The sequence below is a fragment of the Trachurus trachurus genome, assembly GCF_905171665.1.
Source record: "Trachurus trachurus genome assembly, chromosome: 1".
NCBI classification, from domain to species: domain Eukaryota; kingdom Metazoa; phylum Chordata; class Actinopteri; order Carangiformes; family Carangidae; genus Trachurus; species Trachurus trachurus.
The window spans coordinates 7408080-7431325 of NC_139891.1; the positions used below are offsets into that span (position 1 = coordinate 7408080).

Genomic DNA, 23246 nt, shown 5'->3' on the forward strand with positions numbered 1-23246 from the left:
AAAGCAGAGAGCAGGTACGGTGCAGTCGGACTAATGTCAATACATGTGAAATACCATGTACAGAGAGACAAAGACAAAGGGAGAGATGTTGTAGTTTGATGCTTCATGTATCCTGTATTCAATTCAAGGAAGTAAATTGAAGGAAGTAGATGGCTGATTAAGTAAAGTGGACGAGCATTAGCACTCTCCTCTGAAGGCCAAAACCTTAATACACCGAGTGCTGCTGTTGGCAAACAAGGACACTGACACAGACGGACATTAAAAGCCATTTCATTTGTTTTAACCTAACCAAGCCAAGCAAGAAAATCCATTTCTAAAAGGTCTGTGTGCTTCTTTGTGTTTCAATTCTCAGGTTGGACCAAGATGAAACGAAATTAAAATGTCAGTCTCATTTTTCTTAATTTCCCAATTCTGAAATTCACTTGTTAGAACTTCTACCTAAATGAAATGATTATATTTTTCTATCCAGTCAAGTGAAATTACTTCACTTTATCTGCAAATGTCTTTGTTGTCCTACCTTAATAAAATTACATTTCTAATGGTAAGTATCTACACTGGCAGTGGTCCACAGCAGCTCGGTTTTTCTTACCAGGTTTGATGCAGATGCCTCGGCGAATGACAGACCTCTGGGGATGATGAGGATGTGGTCTTGCTCTTTACTGACCCGGCCCTAAGAGATGAAAAGGTCAAATCACGTCTTTCTCTGATGGAATTTCAGATTCAAGCAAAATAGCAACTGATGCAGGTGAGGATCAGCTGTTTTTGAAAATGTCTTCTCTAAACACTGACCCAACTCTCTCTACTCAACAAATATTGAAACTACCTGTGAATCTTGAATCAATCAACATATCCTCCAACTATGTTTTCATAAATCTCAGCTGTCAACACTCTTTAATCCTTTGATGACTTACTGTGATGTAAGAGTTGGCAAAGTGCGCCCAGCTGAACAGGTCTACCAGTCTGTAGAGGCTGGCAAGTTTACAGCGTGTGAGCTTCTCGCCTTTCACCATCGTGGTGGATTCCACTCCGTACATGTCGTTGATGGGTGTGACCATCCCCAAACCTGGGAAAAGTTAGGAAGAAGGATTAGAGTAAAAATGAGAGGTAAAAACTGATAATACTTAAAAATGTAGTGTTGTTAATGTAGTATATCTATATGAGACTAGTCCTATGTGTTTTTGAGTTCTGTAATTACATTATCCCAGATGTTGGTTAACCATTCTGTTTTATGGCCTTTAATTCACCTAACTATGTTATGTTATCTGCTGGTAAAAAAAAGGAAGAAAACGTGTGAATGTTTGTTTTGATTCTGATAACTTATGAACCAAAGTGTAGCAGCGGGCTCAACTCCCGTCCCTCCCCTGACATCTCATGTCGAAACACTGACTTTTAAGGGATAGTTCACCCAAAATTCAAATTTCACTCATTATCTACTCACCCTCATGTCGACTAAGGGCTGGACGAATTTTCAGAGTCCTCCGTGCCTTCTCTGAGTTACGGGGGGGTCCGCGCAGCAGTATTTGTCCATATAATGGTTGTGAATGGGGCTCACTTTTCTTCGTCCAAAAAGACACACCAAAAAACATCCAAATACCTCCATACTGCTCGTCTGTAATGTCCCTCTTGTATTAAAGCCCCGACATGAGAAATTGTTCCGCCGGTCAGTGCAAATTTGCACTGACACAGGAAGAGCAGTGAACTGAGACACTGGGAGCTTCCGCTATAAACAAGCTTAAAACATAGACTTTTTTTTTTTTCGTAACAATTTCTCATGTCGGGGCTTCAATACAAGAGGGACATTACAGACGAGCACTATGGAGGTATTTGGATGTTTTTTGGTGTGTCTTTTTGGACGAAGAAAAGTGAGCCCCATTCACAATCATTATATGGACAAATACTGCTGCGCGGACCCCCCCCCCGTAACTCAGAGAAGGAACGGAGGACTTCTCCCAGCCCTTAGTCGACATGAGGGTGGGTAGATAATGAGTGAAATTAGAATTTTGGGTGAACTATCCCTTTAACTGTGAAATCGTTTTAGTTTTACCAGTTACTGTATAGTCTGACTGATTTCCTGAACAACTGACACTGAAGGAATCCAAACTGGAATCCGAGCTTGTGGTCACGGCGGTGAAGACAACAACTCCCACGATACTATTTCATGATGTTATCCAACTCCATCTGTTGTTATTGATTTAATTGAGAGGCCCCATCGGAGCAGAGGTTAGGCTACATAATGTGTGTTTCAGTTACACTGGGACTCCTAGTAGAATCAGTGATTACCACACAGGGACCCCTGTGCAACATCTGGATTTTTATCTAATGAAGTACTATATCGGACACATTTGGCTTCATATCAAACAGATTATTAATGAACACACCGAGATGTTGTTAGCAACACTTCATCCTTTGAAAATTTGTTTACTGCCACACCTCGTTAGGCCTGATCAGTGAGTATTTAAAGAAATAGCTGCACTGAACTGCCATATTGCCTCTGACATGTAATTCAGTATTAGCTGTGCATTCCAGCGCTCTGATTGGAAGCAGACTTCACATATGGACTCCTGGACAGGATTCACGGAGGATCAAAACCTAGAGAAAAATGCACGGCTCTTCCGGAGTTTGGGGGTTGGGTCGTATTTATGCCCTTAAGTGCACAAAGCTCAAGTTTGCACATGGAACTCCTCTCTTTTTTTGTTTTTCAGCACAGTTCAAAGTGGCTACACCCTGGGCAAGGGTGGCATGTCCTGCTAAATGTCAGTGTCTGGTCGCCGGGGGTAACGGGCTCTAGCCAGCACTGCGTGTACTCACTGAGGGGGGAGGTGTTGAAGCCCGCCACTGAGCTGGCCATGAAGAAGTCAGCGATCTGTCTGAGCGCAAGCAGGCCGGTGGGGTTGTTTCCCTTCCGCTGCTGCTCCTGGATCAGACTTTCCAACTCTTCTTTGAAGGCCTGAGGGAAAAGACGAGAGAGTCAGAGAGTTAAGACAGAGAAAATAACATGACACTGAGACTGACAACGTGTCAGAAACTACAACTACAACCCCTGGATTTCCCACAATGCCCTGGGAAAGCAAAGCAGTTTTGTCAACACCAAGAAGTGCAGTATATTATTCATTTTATGGTGTTTAAAGAATGTTCTCGAGCCTGAAAACCATCAACATCTGTGTGCCATACATGAAGATCAAGCCTTTGAGAGCTAGGCATTAAAACTTTTAAAAAGTGGTTCATTGAGCTTCAACTCTCTTGAACTCACATGTAAAAGGATGAGAGATGATGGTGGGAGAGATAAGAGTAGGGGGGCTGTTGAGGGCAAAGGATTTGTGGTGACAAGTGGATGACATGAGTATAAAGATGTGGGAACATCCAGAGAGACAGGAGGAGTGGGAGTAAAGAGACGTGTTAATCACAGATTAGACTTGCTCCCCGGGTGTCAATCTGAATTGTCCTTAAAGGGCTCCATGAAGCCGGACCACGATAGGCTGTCAGCACAAGAAGCTGAGTCAGGACTGGCTGTCTGACTAGCTCGCAGTCTGCATCATGATTGGCTACTTGAAGTGACTGGGAGAGAGTGTGTGGCTAATCCTCAGGCCCAGACCTCAGTCATCGGCTCAGTCCTGCAGACACAATACAATAGCTACATGCTAACATGCTCTTATGCAAGACCAGATGTACACACACACAGCTGGATGCATTACATCATATCAAATACTGTGTGATTTATTATTCTCACTTCCTGCAGAGTAAAATGCTCCTCGTCTTGAAGCAGCTCATAAATCAAATGTTCAAATAGAAATCACATGACTTCTCAGTTTACATACAGCATCAAGGACTCTCAGCACGGACCTGTCTAATTGCTGCAACTATGTTGTATTCATAGAGCTCCAGTCCGAGCCGGGCTGCAGCAGCTGCGGTAATACTGTATGGATAGCTCCTGATAATCTTAATAAGGTTGTTAACCTCTCAGGGGGCACACTCACCTTTCTCTACCGGCTAAAGTAATTAAAGCTGTGACCAGTACAGAGGATTATAAAGCCGCGGCCCCAAACAGACAAACGTACCATACACAATGAACCCAGTGCAAAAACGCACCTGGGCTAAAGTTTAGCAGTTTGAAAGTTTGAAATGAACTCACTTCAGGAAAAAAAAAAAAAAAAAAAAAAAAAAAAAATATATATATATATATATATATATATATATATATATATATATATATATATATATATATATATATATATATATATATATATATATATATAACCATTAGAACTGAATACTCTGAGGTCATACTGAGCCTTTAATTGATAGAAACAGTCACAGGAAAAGATGCAAGAAAAGACCACAACCTCAGCCCTGAGCCTCAGGAGCAACACAGCTGTGCTCTTTTCTGTTTTCTGCTTTTCATCTTCTCCTTCGGCTAAGACATGAAAGCTGGGGTTTCCTCCACTGCATCATTCTGTATGCCTACAACATGTCCATTGACCACACATATGCTCATCTCTGTTTGCAAAGGCAACACAGCATGAAGGAGAAGTGTTATTGCTGTGGTTGTCGCTTGTTTAATATATCTTGTGCTGTGATTCATAATAACGTTAAAAGTCTTTAAAGTCCCATGGTAATAACAAAGACCTGCCAACCCATTACTCATTTGTACTTACTGCCTGCACATGAAATGAAACCTTTGCTGCAAAACAATGACTGATGTCCAGGACTGATCAGCACAGGCTGCTTCAGAGTCTGAGCACAGTTAGTTTTCTCTTCTTTTTTTCTGCTAATTTAAGTCTGTATGAATCATCCGACTGAGACTTTCTTTTGCTTCACTCACAGTTGAATGTTGACAATATTTTTTCCTGGACATTTTAATGATGTCTTCACCATCTGGTCCCTCTTTTTTTATTTTTATCTTTCATCTTTCACTACACTTTAAAGAATCAAATCCTTGTCTTAGCTGAAACCCAGCTTCACTTCATCAAGTTGCCAGAGTTAACGGTTTCTGACAGGCTGGGTGCTTCAACTTCCTGGTGGGAATCTAAAATAGGCCATGACACTGTTTCCATGTGATGACACTAACAGGGCAACATTGAATATTCATGCCTTTACTTAATGCCAGCGCTCAACATATCTCCAATAGAGCTGTGTCTCTGCACACAGGCATCTCCGACACTTAACTTCCCCTCGTCTCTGCCCCCCACGTCCCCTTGAGTCATCCCATGGGACAGTGTTACACAAATGGAGTTGAGTCCTTTGGTTTTATGCCCATGTGGGGGGGTTGTTCAAACTGGAGCAACCCCAACCCCTCTCTCCCCCCACCCTCCGTGTCAGGACACATACAGCCCCCGGTGTAGCGCCGGTTCTGAACACCAGCCAGACATTCCTACACCGCTAACGGCGAGGTTGCTCTGGCAACTGGTCTGTTGCGGATGTCTGATGGTGGTGGGTCAGGGTTTTTTTTGTTGTTTTTCATTTGTTGGTGCTGTTGTTGTGGATGTTTGTGCCTCAGAGACTGTTGGGTCATCACACACAGACACAGTGGAACGGAGTCGGGGCTCAGGCGGATTCTGTGCGACTCTACCAGAAAGGTCTCTGTTTTGGGTCGGTGCTGGAGGATTTCCCTGAGCCTGACATGGTCAGCTGGCTTGACGCTGGTTTCTGTCACCAAATGACAACCGACATGAACAAGGTCCCATCAGGTCTCAACCTATTTCTTTTCCCCCTCGAGGTCAGAGTTACTACATGCAACACTGTCATATTTACGTAAATAAAGCAACCTTGTTAGCTATTAGTTGCCTATTTACACAACCAGTGGACACAAAACATCATTAGCATTAATTTGAAGTCAACCAATATTTACTCTCTAGCTTGATTATTTTTTTGGTTTTCACTTACAGCTGAGGGCTGTATCTGCTGTCAGACACTCCACTGTGTCACCAGCACCGGCATTTGGTGCTGGGTAGCTGGCTTATTCTAGCTTTTTCACTAACAACAGCAACGATGCTATGAAAGCAGTAAGAGTTAACGGAAACAGTGAACTTATGGAAAAACTCAAAAAAGCTCAATAGGGACATATAACATTAAAGCAGAAGTAAGCGATCCGGTGGTTTTGGCTAACTTCCTGTCAGCCGATGGAGTTAGCAGTCCCCGCCCTCGTCGCTACGTCACCACATTCACGCGCATCCCTTGGCTGCACACACAGAGAGGACCGCCCCTTTATGCCGTTCTCTCTCCTCATTGGATAAAGGTTGTAGGATACAAGGAAAGTTTTCTCCTCGGCTTACAGCAGAGCAGAGTGACTGACAGACACGTGTTTCAGACCAAAAACGAAGTGATTGCTGTCGGAAGATAGAACTATTTAAGACTTATATTAACACAAATATTCCGCTTACTTCTGTTTTAACATTAAATATATATAATATAATATAACATAATATATATATAAACATGAAATAATTCTGTGGCAGGATCATACTGTAGAGCAACCCTCTCTCTCTCTAGCAGGCATCTGCTGCTTCCCAAGAAGATTATGACAGCAGGGATTTGATTCCCATCATCTAAAACAGATTAATCCTCAGGCCTAAAGTGGATTGTATCATTAATATTTAGGCAAAACCACCACATCTGCACAAATGAAAATAACATCACACGTCAAGTGTGTTGTGTGACAGGAGACAGGGAGTCAGATGATGTTACTGAACTGTCATTTTGCAACATTACTGGAGGGAATAATAACACAAATCGTCTTCCCATGCCATCCTCAGAGTGAAGGAAAAGCTGTGATCCCATCAGAGAAATGAGGAAGTGTCTCCCTGAGTGCTCCAAAATGGCAGAAGATAATCTTTCAAAGTGGAACTGTGGTGGTCCTCAGAGTATTAAGTTGACGCGTAGAGCGGAGCTTGTCCAATTCCTCAGTGATCTGCAGACAGACTCCATAGTCAGGATTACCTAGAGACGTCATAACGGGACCACTTACGTCCTTTGCCTCTGGGCGGATGGGAAACAAAAAGACTTTTTCACATGCATTATAGCTCATCTGATTCACGTCCTTTGAGGGACAATAGAAACGTTTCACTGCCCTCTTACAGTAACAGGGTGTTTCTAGATTTCCAAGAACTTGTGTCATCGGACTTCCAGAGAAGTTCCCTTTGTTTCGATTCCCTTGTTTCTGCTGCAGTTATTGTTGTAGATTCAGGTGACACTGAAACTGCTGCATGTCGTTGTGTGGGAAAGGAAGACAGGACCTTCTATAACTTTGTCAGAGCAAAGCTGAAGCGTGTGTCCAGTCAAACAAAACTGTTTCACAGCTCACCAGGAGGAAAATAGTGACCTGTTTTTTAAAGTTGTCTTGATTAATTTCATTCATCTCAACTGGCTGATGTAAAGTTAACGAGTAACCACCCATGAGACTGAATAAAACCTCTTCAAACATGCTTAATATGGACAGACTGCAACTATGAAAACAGAAAAATAAACATTCACACACTCACACATTGTACTAAAAAGACAAAAACACACACAGGCCAGGTGGGTCCTGCAGTTTCAGTCACAGCCTCCACGGTTGTCAGCACAATGCTGCTCTTTCAAACTGCCAACACGATAGTGTTACAAAGTAGGAGAGTGCCTGCCTGTGAGTTTGCCAATGCTATTGATCGCCACCTCTCCCCCTCCCCACCCAACCTCACAGTGCGTCAGTGAAATTGGTCCCCGACACCGGCTGCAACATCTCTCTACTCTGCATAAACTCTCTGCCCCTTTTTCTTGAGAGATGCACTTGTTCACCCTGACAGAAGGTTCAGGAGAGGCTGAGCACGGGAGATCATTTACAATGACTGCATTATTTAAAACTGACAGGAAAATGCGTCAGGACATAAAGACAACTCTGTCAGTGAGTGAATATAACAGTATATTCACAGGATTCACTATATCCTGTGTGTCAATACAAGAGCTAGAATGTGCTGCTAAATTTAGCCTCATTGTACTGCACAGAGTGGAGGTCTTTGGAATATTTGTTTTGATAACGTGAGGCCAGAATTGAGTAAAAGTGAAACTGTGATGATGCGTATTGGTCACATCACGATCCACTTAAAGAGGAACTATGCTACATTTTTACCTTAATTAAACAGCTTTGGAGTAATTGTGATGGTTAGATAACTGACTTGTAATTTGTTACAAGGGAGAATTGCCAAGGGAGTTGCCACAAACCAACCGCCCTGGTGTCCCAGCTCTCATCTCGGCGGCACTGCGACACAAATGGGCTCCGTAACCTGTGACCTCTTGTTTATAACAGATAAGACTACACAAATATACACATCGTAACGTGTATAACGTGTTACACGCTATATAACATTATGTGCTGCTCTATTGATTGATTTCTCGCTGGCTTTGTTGAACACAAATGCACATGGCCGGGAGGAGGGTTGGCAAAACAGCAGAAAAGCAATTGGACTTACATAGTTCCCCTTTATTATTGGATTGGCACATCTCCACTTGCAAATATGTTCATCAACCATTTTCAACAAGAAATCTTTCTATAGACTTTTTTTTTGTTTAGTGACTCTGTCTCATTTCTGATTTCGGTTACCGGATGTTGAAACTGGTTTAGGTCTTGTATCTTAAGTACCATGAGTGTTCTTCTGTCTTGCGGCGTATCCATTCAAGGTTGCACATGAGCTAAAGTGGACTTAGTAAGATTTCAGCCTGTTGCCCTCTAATCCTGGGGGCAACTACTCCACTGCTTGAGGAGTTGTCGTGAAATGCCAAAGTTAAACACGGGCTCTGAGAGGAAAGACAGTGGAATTAAAAAGTCTCTGGAGCGAGTTCAACCACTAATGTTCTATCAAAATAGCCTTCGGGACTTCAAAAAAAGAAAAAGGAAGGACATAAAAGAAGGCAGCCATGACATTTGTCTCACACGAGGGGGCTCTCAATAGAACCTGCCAGAGCACCATAAATTATCCACTTGTGTTTTCTGGCAAGTGGGAGGGAAGAGGAGAAAATGTGCACTTCCCCTGAAAACCACAGGTCTACTGCAAATGAAACTGAGTAAATTTACCACTAAGTAAATCATTTCTGTGGATGATGAGCAAACTGTGCCACACACTGGAGAAGGAGAGGAGAGGAAAACCTAATAGCAGGGGAGAGACCAAGATGAGCGGAGACGCAGAAAATAGAAGCAGCATGTGGAGGCACAACTCAAATTCAATTTCATCTAATTCAATCTCAAGCTTCTGAGGGTTTCTGACCTGGTGAGATTTAGGGTCGCAAATAGAGGCACGGCAACCCAGTTAGCAGCAGTTACAGAGAAATGCAGAGGAGAGGGAGTCTTAACCGCAGAATTTAGCACTAACAAATTAATATTGTGATTTATCCATCGTGACATAATGAAACTTGGATTTACAGTCAGCGTCTATGTCCAAGCTCCTTGCTGATGAAAAGCAACAGAGAACTGCCTCAGTGTGTCTGACAGACCACATTCACGGCAAATTTCATGTCTTACATAACAGACCTTCTCTACTCCACCTCCTCTTTCTTCCGCCTCCATACATTTAAATGGAAAAGAAAAAGAAAAAAAAACTGATATTGAAGCTGATTGATTAACCAGAAGCTTACTAAGGGAAAAATGTTTCCACAAACATGATTTCCTTCTGTAGGAATTCTAAATATTACTAACCACATCCAAAATCATGAGCCTTTTGTTTTATTATTTCCTATAATAGTTGAAAACACTTCCTGCCTTCAGTAGAAAAATGTGATCAGAATGATGGTTGTATACAGTGAATGTATTAACTGTCTGTGTAGGATGTATTTAATTAATTAGTTTAATACTTAATTAAGTCATTCTCATTTGTTACATACTTTATGTCACCTGAGACTCAACCTGGAAGGGACTACATGGTAAAAAAATAAAAAAAAGACATTGAAAGGGTTGAAGGTTCAGCTGTAGACTGATTGCTTAAGGTAAACACGGCTGCATGAATGATGTGAGTGGATGAAGTCAGAGCTGGGTTGATGCAGTCCCGCCTGCTCTATATTGGTCCGACTTTAAATACAGCCTGCCATCTGAGCGCTAGAAAACATGTAATCTGGAGCTGCCGCGGGTAACATAACACTGGAATCAAAACAAACAGAGACAGAGAGAGAGAGAGGGGGAGGGACAGAGAGAGAGAGAGAGGCTTGTGTGTGGACATCCAGCTGGTGACAGGCATATTGTGTTGTTTTTGTTGTATAGCTGAACACGAGAGCGATGGACTGAGAAGGGTGGAGAAGAAAGAGAAATGACAGGAGAGAGAGAGAGAGAGAGAGAGGATGGGGAAGGAGCACACGTGTCCCCGTCCAGCTGCTCACACGCACATGTTATTGTTGTTGTTGTTGTAGCTGAATATGACTACATGACCACACAGAGAAGCCAACATGATGTGAGGGCTGCAAATGCTCTGGGGCCCGCTGGGAGCCACCTGTTACTGGGAGCCCACCCCCAAAACCACATCAAACTAGACAACCACAATTATAACACACACACAGAGCAACAAGCAGAGTGGTGTAGTGGTTATTAATGCTGCTTCCACCAACTGGTGAAATAACAGTTAACACAAGTCATAACAAACAACCTGAATGAGTTGAAACCAAAGGTATGCAGATGCATCACACACACACGCACCCATCGCTGTGAGCTGTGTTTCCAGCCAACTGATGCGCTACGAACTACACTCAGTCACTTAAAAGACTCTCTGAGTTACAGGGGGTCTCGCAAGGTCTCCAAATCTCGCGAGATTTGGACGGACCAGGAAGAGGAGCTTCCGCTGCAAACGAGCTTGAAATATAGACTTATTTCATTTTTTTCGGAACAATTTCGCATTTCAGGGCTTCAGTACAAGACGGACATCACATACGAGCAGCATGGAGGTATTTGGATGTTTTTTGGTGTGCCTTTTTGTTACGAAGACAGTTGGTATCCATTTGCAACCGTTATATGGACATGCACTGCTACGCCGAGACCCCCTGTAACTCAGAGAAGCCACGGAGGACTCTGAAACTTCTCCCAGCCCTTAGTCCACATGAGGGTGAGTAGATAATGAGTGAACTATTCCTTTAATCTATTCTCAGTATAAATGATTAATTGAAGTGGCTATAATGAGATTTAATAAAGTGATGATTTCCTGAATTACATTTCTTAAATGAAATTTGAAATCTCATTTCAATTTTGGATATTGTAAGACACTATGACATGAGTACCAACCAGAACGAGACACACACAGAGTAGACTAGAGTCTGTGGTCAGCTTGTTCTACAACTCAAAACTAGCCAGCCATCTTACAACAGTGTGACAATGCAAAGACAAAATGTGTGATGATGACAAAACCTGAAATGTCTGACAAGTCTCTGCCGCTGCCTCACGCTGCTGTTGTCAGGCTCAGGTCAGACTGCTCCCTCTCTGGACTCATGCTGATAAGGATAAAGTGTGGCCACTGGCCAGGTGTGTCAGGCCACAGAGCTCTGTCTGAACCTGACCTGAGCTCCACACAGTGTGAGTGTAATCTGAAGCACTGAGTTTGTGTTACCCTGTCACGCAGTTGTTGTTGTTGTTGTTGCCATGGACACAGCCCGTGCACCCTGATTACACGTGTGGTTTCGCGTCAATAGGCAGACGCGACTGAATCCGACCTGCACCCAAACATCGTTTCCAAATGTCTGCATCCACCCTCTTAGTGCCGGACTCACCACAAAACATCCCAGTGGTGGTCGGGCCGAGGCGCTCGATGGAGGCCCTTAATTCTACTCACTCATTTGCTCACCCCTAACTGTGCCTACGGTACTTAATCACACACACATACATACATACACACACACACACACAAGGACAGAGTATCAAGTGGAAACCTGCATCGGCAGCACTATGCTCCTGCCCTTCCAGACATCTGGCACAAAACGCGGCGGGCCAAGAAAACCATGGGCATGTGCAGAATGTGGATCACATTTAAAGCTAAAAAATAGAACGGGCCAAGCCACAGAGCAGCCACTACCCAATATCAGTCACACACACACACACACACACACACACACACACACACAGACACACACACATACAGTCATGCACACACTCTTCCAGGCTTGTATTACCCTACGTGCATTCAGGACATTCATTACCTCAGTAACATCTAACCTTATACTTGATCTAACTTTGTCATAAATCTGTCACTGCTGCCTCTAAAACCTTCAAAGTGTGTGTGTCACTCTAAGTTCACAACTACAAATACAGACACGTACGCACACACCTCACAGTGCCACAGGTAAGATCCCACTGTAAACAGAGAGGAGCACTTCAGTCAGAGGCCAACCTTGTGTCAACAGCGCACAGTAAATATCCCTAATGCTGAAAGGCCTGGGGGCTTGTTGTAAAAATCTCCACACAAGGTGATGCAACTGTTCAAAGGGCACAACACAAAGAGCAACAGTGTGCTGTCTCAACACGAGCTTTACTTTGTGTCTGACTATTATTAGAAGCATTGGGGGAAGAGCTCCTGAGACACCTGCAGGTGCATTCAGGGCCGAAGAGGAGACAAACTGATGAAAAATATTCAATAAATCTTGAAATCAGGGCTATATGATGTGCTTCTAGCCAGACATTGTTGTGTATAACTGCTGCAATAGCTTGTGCCTCTTTGAACTCCTCCCTGTTATGATCATAGTCTTTGCTCTGCCTTCAGATCCTGGCTGAGGTTGCAGCAAACAACAAAACCTACAGCAAAGACACAATCGCACCATAATTTGCCTTTACAGTAAATTTAAGTGCCTAAATAATTAGTATGTGTGGTCCCAATGAGGCTCAACCCCTCTAACTGTACCTTTCAAAGCATCTATCATGTGCGACCAGCAGAGTGACAGTAATTCTCAAGAATTCAGCCCGGCAGGGAAACAGAACGAGCTTTGAAATGAGCAACGGTACTTGTCGGCTGAAATTTGTTCCGTGCTCTCCAAGTTGTTTACTGCAGCAAAACCTGAGCCAGGATGAGAGCCGCTGGCCTGGAGGCCACTTGGAGAGCATCTGCAGTCAGTCAGACTATGTGAGGGCGTGGCAGCTGGACCGGTGGTGGTTGGTTATATTAGGGTTTCAGCCGCCTGCTGACTGCTGAGTTACTGTGGCCAATGTCACAACATTAACAGAAGCACAATGACACATGCGATGCACCCGCTGCTGTGGCTTCTTTACAAATCACTCGGGTGGAAAATGATGATAACGGACAGAAAGCGAAAAAATGGGAACTGATTACCCAAACTGTTAGTCAGTGGGGTGAAAAGTTCTTTGCTTGCCACAAGTTCTCCATTGGGTCTTTTGAAATCTTGATAACTCACATGACTCACGTGACATCTAATAAGAATAACACCCCTCCTCTTTTTCTAACTGCTCGTTTTCCACTCATCCAACAATTGAATAAGACTGTTCAGACATGTGGGAACCTATAGCCTAACTCCATCATGCATTTATTAACAGTTGGGAAACAACCTAGACATGTGGCGCATTTACTCCTGTTTACATCTGCAGGTAAAAAAAAAATCAAACACAGACATGAGCAGAATATGCAAATTTCAAACAGAAAGGTCTGAGACTGGATGTAATCTCAGCAGCTTCATGCTGTGGCCTTGCTGACCACCACTCCCCTGCACAGCCCAGAGCTTTCAGTTCCACAAACTCATCTGCTCTGTGATCAGACCCATCAACCCGTCCGGACTGTCTGAGCTCTATCCAATAAAATATGCAAATGAGAAAGCATTTTGACTTTCATTTCCCTAAACAGGACTCATTGTGTTGCGATGTGTGTGGAGATTATGCACCTGCATCTGTACACAAGACTCTCCTAGGAGCTGGTAGTAATCACAGCCACTTTCAAAGGTAATCAGCCAACATTTGAAGTTCTTGCCCAACTTTGAACCCTAAAATTGCTCAAGATAAGAAGCAACTCCCTGTTTGGTTATAAATACTCTCTCTGGACAGGTCAAACTTACGGGGCTCTGTAGTATCTGTGTGACACGTTTCTTCTGCTCCAAAACGTTGAAGTCCTGCCGGAGGTCAGGTGACATGTTCCTGGCCCTGATGTACTCTGGATCGTTGACATTGACCCGGTCAAAGTAGCGCTCCTTGGTTCCTCCTCCGGGTGGGGGAGGGGTGGTCACCACCCCTTGATGGTTCTCCGCGCTCATGCCTGTGTCTCCTCACTCTGCTCACCTCACTAGGGCTGCCGCGCTGACTCTCACCTGACGGGAAGAAACCAGAGAGGTGGAGGTGTTAGAAAACAAGTCAAGGCATACCATGATTAAAAAAAAAAAAAACATGGGCATGTTTTATAGCACAAGTTGATTCAGAGAGAAGCGAGCTGATAAGGATTCAGTCAGATTCAAATTCACTCAAAACAATGGGCAAAAGTAAAATGGTATTAAAGGGATAGTTCACCCAAAATTCAAATTTCAAACTCATTATCTACTCACCCTCATGTCGACTAAGGGCTGTGAGAATTTTCTGAGTCCTCCGTTCCTTCTCTGAGTTACGGTGTGGTGCGCGCAGCAGTATTTGTCCATATAATGGTTGTCAATGGATACCAACTTTCTTCGTCCAAAAAGACACACCAAAAAACATCCAAATACCTCCATGCTGCTTGTCTGTAATGTCCCTCTTGTATTGAAGCCCCGACATGAGAAATTGTTCTGAAAAAAATTAAATAAGTCTATATTTTAAGCTTGTTTGTAGCGGAAGCTCCCAGTGTCTCAGTTCACTGCTCTTCCTGTGTCAGTGCAAATCTCGCGTTTTTTGCACTGACCGGCGGAACAATTTCTCATGTCGGGGCTTCAATACAAGAGGGACATTACAGACGAGCAGTATGGAGGTATTTGGATGTTTTTTGGAGTCTTTTTGGACGAAGAAAGTTGGTATCCATTGACAACCATTATATGGACAAATACTGCTACGCGGACCCCCCCGTAACTCAGAGAAGGTACGGAGGACTCTGAAACTTCTCACAGCTCTTAGTCAACATGAGGGTGAGTAGATAATGAGTTTGAATTTTGGGTGAACTATCCCTTTAAAGCTTTACAATGTGTATTTATTTCTACTTAAAACAACTTCCATGCAAACAACAAAGCCTTCAGTGAAGAAGTCTTCACTAATGTGGACACAACTGCACGTAGGCAATAGCCAGGTCACAGTGACAGGTCACCTGACAAAGCCAGAGAGAGGAGGACAGGAGCCGCCTTGACTGGTAGGGTACTTCACTCCCCCCATTCACTCTCAGGTCAGCTGGCACAACAACAAACACTTTTCAGGATGCAAGAATTGTTCGAGTATAACCAACAAGTGCGGTTGACCTGCTAAATGCCTTGATGTCTGGCCAAGGGACAAGGCCAATAAAAGCAGAGGGAAATACATTTGAAAATACGCCAAAGTTTACTAAGTTTATGAGAGAACTGACTTAGAGATAAAAACACAATGCAGTGCGATCTAGAAGAGACTGATTTTAAGTGCAGCAGTATCATTCAAATAAAATCGTGGACCTTCACTTGAGCAAAGAACATGTTAAAGCAGAAGTAAGCGATCCGGTGGTTTTGGCTAACTTCCTGTCAGCTGATGGAGTTAGCAGTCCCCGCCCTCGTCCCTACGTCACCACATTCATGCGCATCCCTTGGCTGCACACACAGAGAGGACCGCCCCTTTATGCCGTTCTCTCTCCTCATTGGATAAAGGTTGTAGGATACAAGGAAAGTTTTCTCCTCGGCTTACAGCAGAGCAGAGTGACTGACAGACCCGTGTTTCGGACCAAACACTCTATATAAGTGATTGCTGTCGGAAGATAGAACTATTTAAGACTTATATTAACACAAACATTCCGCTTACTTCTGCTTTAATTGAACTTTCCTGCAGACTGGCCAACAAACTTGAGACAGACACATAATCTCATTGGAGGAGGTAAAAAATCTCAATTCATATAAAACTGCATTTTCCAAGATCCCTTGCAGCACGGCCGCAGTCGCAGTAGCGGCCCATAAGCTGGTGGTGTATTAGGAAGGGGCGGGGCTTATGGGATCTCTACCAGATGGTGCCTTGGCTTGAAGAGCAGAGATGGAGAGAAAGAGAGATCAAGAAAGAGTTTAAGAAAGGGATCCCGCTGTTTTCTGTCTTCAAAAGCCCAGTGGTCATCTAACAGCAGGCGGGCCCAAACATCTAGAGGTCACTCTGCCAGAACCATCTCCCGCTCCCCTTTTAACCCTTTCAGCTGTGCGGTGGGAAACAGGGAGTTGGAGAGGTGATTGGGCCTGGCTGACACACGCTGCTAAGCTACTCATTCAGGTCAAATGCCACTTAAAAAGATGGTTGAGATTAGTGGAGAGAAGACACAGCTCAGCGTAGAGAGGGAATGTCCTCAGACCAAACAAACAGCGAGTTAAAAGAAATCCTTCCAAGTTGATGAAGCGGGACGCTGGCACGGAGCGCGGTCAGTGGGATTTCTCGCCACTTGCTCCTCTTTGCTGAGATTTGACATTTACTGTATCTATGCTGCACCAGTCTAAAGATGCAAGAGTCAGCAGCAACATTTGACTTCCCTTTCTATCGCCCATTTAAGTTCAACTGGTGGAAGTGATTTAATGTGTTCCAGTACAAATCTCTAAACAGATGTCGAGTTATCCAGTATTCAGGCCTTTGATTTACTCCAACACAACCACTGCCCAGTGTTCAATGCCCCGCTCACAGTTTTGTGGTATCACACTTTTTCCCAGCTGGGAATTTGAACGAGCAAACTCCGTCCCTCTTTGCAGATGTTCTCCATGTTTTCTTTCTTTCTTTTTTTGCAAATGGGGAAAGACACAGACATACAGTTTAAAAAAAAAACACAGGAAGTAGGAGAAAGAAAAACAAACGTACAGCAATAATACTGCAATATCTTTGCTTCAGTAAATGCCAAAATATCTATTTGAATATCCATCATTTCCTATATGGTGTTATCTGTAAAGCAGGGACTCCACTAGACCAACAGGAAACTTCTTGCTCTGTACCTGATCCCCCTGCTAAAGCTGTGATTTATACTATGGAAACCGATAAAAGCCGCATGAAAAATCCTCTTTAATTGAAGGCAGCTGGGCAGTGCAGAGTTATGTAACCTGATATTGAATTCATCCTCCTGCCTGCCTGCCTGCCTGCCTGCCTGCACTCCTCTGCTAACAGAGAGGTTGTGCACAGCGCAGGTATGGACAAAGCAAAGGCTTGGACACGCTGTGAAACACTGGCTTGGTAATGAGAAGCAGTATGGTGATGTGCTCTGAAACTGAAGGTTAGCATGTAATGAGCAGAGGGCAGGCCTGTGGTTTGAACTTGTACTTCAGGATGAGCCGCTGCCAAACTCTTTAAAAGTAAACGAAACGTGGAGCATAAAGTTGGAAATACATCTAAGAGGTTGATTTGGCGGTTGGAGCTCGTGCCTGAAATCTGATGAATGAGAGGAATTCTGCGTGGCCATGTCCGACAGCTGTAGCCTCACCAAAATAAAGTTACACACACACACACACACCCCCCTCCAAGCTCTGAACCCTCCCCTCTCAGGCCACCGTCCCATCACACTGTCACAAGACACACAACTCCAGCCGTTCCCAGCATGGTCCCCCTCCCCCTCACCCACCACCCCTTCCCCTGCTCCTCTGTCTCTTTCAATAGATCATTGTCCCCGTCCCAAACCCTCTTGGTCTGGTCACATCCAGAGAGATCGACGGTTGGGAGGTTTGGCAGGGTGAGGGGGGGTGGGGGGGGGGGGGGGTGTGTGCGTGTGTTTGTGTACTATTAGTCAGAGTAAGAATGAAACTTGATCTTTGCAGTGCAGCATCAATGTTTATAATTCAGATTTCATGCCTTACAGCAGATGCTCATTTGCGATGCATTGAAACGCTTCTTGACTCGGACACATTCACATTCCACTACAATGCCAGAAGATTAGACCGAGTTGAGTGACCGACCGGAAATTTGAGACATGGCTGTTCTTTAAAGAGATGGCATTAGAGGACAGACAGCGCTGCACCGTGATTGATTTAAGCGCCATTATGGCGAGGCGGGCCGGGTTTACCGAGGGGCGCTAGACTGCGACCGCCGCTCGAGGCAAGGTGAGCGCAACCTCTCACCCCATGACCTTTAGTAACCCCCTCCCCTACCTCCCATGTTCAGCAGCTCTGCAGGCAAGAGGCCGTCTTCATCTGTGGGGAAGCTGTCAATGAAAGCCTTCTCATCTATACACGGTCAACGGTAAAGAGCGCCATAAAACCAATCGCAGCAATAAACTGAAGACTGTTTAACGCGTTTTTGGTTACTAGGAGTTACTGATGAATAGTGCGAGTCACATGCACATTTAATGTCCATTTAACCTGCCCTTAACCCCAAGAGAAGAATAGACTGCTCCGGCATGAGAGACACAGATTTATCTCTGCAGGGTTTTATACAGTTAGTGGATCATTGAGGAATATTAATAAATACATCCTAGATTATTGTCATTAATGGTCGATCCAAAACATTACTTGATTATTTGGTCTGAAGTCCAATGCGATGTCAAAACTGACCAACAGTCCCCACATATTTTCAATTAAAAAAAACAAATTCTCACAACATTATTGATAATTAACATACTTGTTGATTGAAAATTCCGGTTAAAAATGACTGGCACGTGCTTGCAGTTATGTGCTGACGTAACGAAGTGTTTCACATTTAGGCTGAGGATGTTTACATACAAGTCAGGACATAAACTGCATATTAAATGACTTCAAAGTCATGTGAGGCATCAGTGAGGCAACACTGACACACTCCAGTCTCTTTCATTTCCCTCTGACAGAATGACTTTCCCTTCTTCATCTCCATCACGGGAGCTCTTACACTATATGTTGCAGACGCGGTGCTCGCGGCCCCATAATGCCTCAGCGGTCCTCTGACATTTGGAGCTGGACGAGAGCCAGATGCTCAGACGAAACACAACTCTCCATCTTCGTCTGACGACAACTGGCTAATCAGGAGACGCATGTGGCCTGGTGTATCTGCGGCTGCATCTCTCTGTCCGGTCCTGTCTCTCAGGTTTGCTGCAGCTCTCTCTGACTTTATCTGTGTCTTCATTGTTCATTATCTGTCCTTCAAATTACAAACAAGAAGCCCGGGCGTGTGCAAACTTTCACAGAAAAATACACCAAACATAAACAAAGTCACAATAATGCTGATTAATATTGCAGGCAGGGACACTCATATCGTTATCTTGCCTGAAGGAAGCTTCAAAGCGTGGCTGCTCGATTCTCCACAAGCTGCCACCCCTAAAAATAGACAAACAGCCTTTTGGGTTGTGTTTCAACCCCAACAGCAACAATACCAGGAAAGAATCTGTACGTGAGCTAATTATATCCACACACGCTGTAAGTGGCAGAGTGAGCACACACACACACACACACAAATCCGCACACTGTGACCTGCAGTGTAAACCCTGCGAGCGCAACTCATGCACACGCAAACAGAGGAGTAGGTGTGTGCGTGTCTCAACATGACTACACGACACATTCAGCCGTGGAAGGGGAGCCAAATGCTCAGCAGCTTACAGATCCTCCAGCGGCTTTACCATGAGACGAGGGAAGACCCTTCTCCAGACAGCTGCCACTGTTTTGTTTGTAACTTGCACATGGAAGCATCTGATCTCGTGTTTGCTTATTGTGTGCGACCCTGTTTCAGTGGAGAAACTGCTTCTCGTGCAGGTTGCAACACACAAAATCTGATTTAGATTTCTTTGAAATTACGAATATGGTCAAGAAAAGCTGAGTCCAAATCACTCACTTTTGTCCTGCTTTACATAGAGCCTCTAGTGTTGCACACATTAGAGATAAGAGCCAAAGAGGATCTACTGTGGTGCTCACACTCACTGCACTGGTACTGCCAAGCGTGTTTATAGTGCACGAGTGTGTGCTGGCATGTGTGAGCGCCCGGGAAGCCACACAAACATGGAATTTCTCTAAAACTACACATCAGTTTCAGTGATGCAAATGTGGTGGGAACAAACCAGAGGACAAGCTGGATCTTTCTGAATGGGACAAGGTTTCCTAAAAACACCGGGATATCTAAGAGAGAATCAAATTCCCTAGCAGTACTCCCAGCGCCCGGCCGGGTTATGACACAAGACACCATGACATAAACAAATAAGCCAAGCACAACCAACCTTGTATTTCCTCCTTGGTCAGTGAATGGGGGAAAACAGGCTGTAGTAGTAGGCGGCTGAGGTAAAACACATGTCTCTTATTTTTTCCTCTGTCGCTCACGGTCTGCACTCAAAATTCCAACAGTGTCCCGGAGAGAAAGCCGGGGAGAGACGAGACAGACGGAGGGAAAGAGCGGGAGGTGAAGGACAGAAAGTGAGAGGCATGCAGCGGTCAGAGAAGCAGTCGCTCCACTCGTCCGTCCAGGTTTTCCATACAGATGCTCCGAGGTGGAGCTGCCAGCAGACAGCAGATTCTCTCCGCTCCTCGGCTGTCCCGGCGCTCAGCAGAGAGAGAGAGAACTATCAACAGCTGTGAGTGTATATGTGAGAGGATATGCGTGTGTGTCTGTGTGTGTGTGTGTGTGCATCCTCCACGAATAAGGGTGTGTGGTTGTGTGGAAAAGAAGCTAAAGGGACCACGTGACGCAGGCTTAATCCTCCGCCCACTGGCACACACACACACACACAGACGGATTCAGGCAAACACACACATACACAGGGTGCTCAACCAATCAGAGCTCAGGCTCACACACACTAACCACCCCTCCTCCTCCCTGCCTGCTCTCTCTCTCTCTCTCTCTCTCTCTAGTCTAGTCCTCTTCTCTCATCTCTCTTTTTTCTCTGATCCATTCATTTTCTGGTCTCCCTCTCCCACATTCCTCAACCCTCTCCTTCTCTCTCTTTATGTCTCTCATTCACACCCCCTGCTACCCCGCCCCCCACCCCCCACTCCCGCCCCCAGGCGACTGTACTAAAGGTCAGTGTTTATGAGTTTGGCTGGCAGCAGTGGAACTGCAGCACAAACCTGACGGCCGACACTGCCCCTCAGAACCAAAGTAATCTGGTTCTGCAGTCAGAGGACGCTGTCAAAACCACTTTAAAATGGAAACTATTTAATGATCCCAGGTCACATCGCAGGTCAGAGGTCAGAGTGAGCCACATAAAAAGCTGTTTGTGATTCAGAGTCTCGCCTGAAGCAAAACTCCCCTTTAAATCTGACCGCATCTCTTGCAAGTCTACTTTTCATTTTCCCCGGCTGATTGTGTCTCACCAAAGCTACAAGTGCAAACTTTCATCTTGCTTGATGTGCATTTTCTTTTTCTTTCTTTCTTTCTTTCTTTCTTTCTTTCTTTCTTTCTTTCTTCGTTCTCTTTCTTTCTCTCTTTCTTTTCTCTCTTTCTTTCTTTAATCCTTCCTTCCTTCCGTCCTCTGTTCCTTTCTTTAGGTCTTTTGTCTCTACACAAAAATGCAAAGAAACAGGTGAATTTAACTGTCAAACGCCACAGTTTTGTCAGAGGGTTTTCCATCTGCTCTTTTATTGCTTAACTCTTTGCCTCTCTGCCCAATTTGAATATTTTACAATAGCAATACTTGTGATTTATAAATGTATGATTTATATAGAAAATGTAATGCTAAACAGACCGCATTTGGAGGTGGTCTGGGCTACATGTGGCCACATTCTTGTCGATGCAAATGGGCCCCGGGGTGCACTGAGGGACCTCCTACCCATACTGACGTCTACAATCTCGACTAGTTTCATAATGACCCGGAAATATTTTATTATTTCATTCTTGAGCTGTGGGCAGAGTATTGCTTCACTCAGCCCCTACTAGACAGGCCTGTCTGGCTAAAAACAACAACACGTGTTTATTTGCAGATAGAGCGTGAAAGTGAGATCTGGTCACACACAGTCACCGGAGACACGAGGAGATGCATTTTAAAGTCAGGTGAGAAGCGAGGCACACAGAGCCGACCACTTGTTATAGCATCACTGAAGACACATGTTTATACCAACGGTGCCTGTGTGACACACACTTTCTCTTGTAATACTTGGATGTGATCCAACTCATAGGTCACACATACTGTATAGACGGAGAACAAACAAACCAGTCATGAGTAATGCTGTTTCACCTCACCACCACCTGTTCTACAAAATTACATGCGGATATAACACACATACTTATGTAATAACATTCATATTACACTTAATATGACACTGAGGATATGCTTTTACTTACTTACAGGTCTGATGCATATAGGTTTAAATTCAAGCATGTCTACTTATATTAAAATACTTAGTAAGATCTCCATGTGTCACACACAGGTCCTCGCTTCCCTGGCTGCACTCTCTCTCTCTCTTACTATGGCTCATTTTGAGCTTTGAACTGTCCTGTAAAAAAGTATGTCACAATCCAATGTTGGCCTGAAACCACATCATAAAATATGACTTGTAGTTTATGTGGGGAGATCTGGAGATTTTAGTGCCAAAGGTTCTGTCTGAAAGCTCCTGGGTAACAAAGCGGTACATGTTGACTGCCATCACCTGATAGCACAGAAGATAAGGAGTTTTTATTTAGACTCCAGCAAGAGGAACTGTATCAACACTGCAGCAACAGGCGCCGAGCCAAACCCATCTGATGATCTGCACTGACGCTGAAAATCTGCCAAAATGAGACTGTATCCGTACAACAATCTGAACTTTCTCCTGCAGCTTCAATGACTCACTTTTGACATGGAAAAAATACAACGTGATGAAGGTTTTTTTTTTTTTTTTTTTTTCAAGTATTGTACAAAGTTGTATGTGTTCAGACAAGAAGTAAAAATAAGTGTGTCAATGAATGTCACAGAGGATGAGATGAGGCAATAATGCTGGCAAGAGAATGACTTTGTAAAGATTAATGTCCCCCCAAGTGGGATGGCTGTCAGTTTTGAGGTGTGTGTGGTATGTCTGTCTGAGCCAAATGAGGAGGGGCTGTGTGACTGACGGCTCCACACAGGAGACAGTCCACGGCTCAGGGGTGAAGCTGTGAAACAATACAAGTCTCTATATTTTACACTGTTGAGTTTAAAACCACATCTGACAGCTGTACGACTAAATACGTTTCATGATTTGAACAATGCTGATTTTATTAGTCTTTTCTTCTGTCTTGACAGTCTCTATACGGTTGCACCTGTAAGCTGGCCCTCTCCCTAAATTTATCACAATAAACACTTTGATGAATACTTGTGGAT

General features: G+C 44.2%; 1 protein-coding gene across 4 annotated transcripts in view; it reads right to left on the bottom strand.

Moving 5' to 3' along the window:
• Positions 1-23246, bottom strand: part of add3a (adducin 3 (gamma) a) — a 101248-nt gene that overhangs the window by 19706 nt on the left and 58296 nt on the right. For 2 of the 4 annotated variants that reach the window (XM_083980696.1, XM_083980694.1), the window contains exons 1-5: positions 20196-20862; positions 13990-14238; positions 2809-2947; positions 912-1063; positions 590-670 (exon numbers count right to left, since the gene is read on the bottom strand). In XM_083980696.1, the coding sequence (XP_083836822.1) occupies positions 590-670; positions 912-1063; positions 2809-2947; positions 13990-14184 (567 nt within the window). In that variant the 5' untranslated portion in view covers positions 14185-14238; positions 20196-20862. Of the gene's footprint in view, positions 1-589; positions 671-911; positions 1064-2808; positions 2948-13989; positions 14239-20195; positions 20864-23246 lie in introns of those variants that run through there. The other 2 variants (XM_083980695.1, XM_083980693.1) reach the window with 2 other exon arrangements.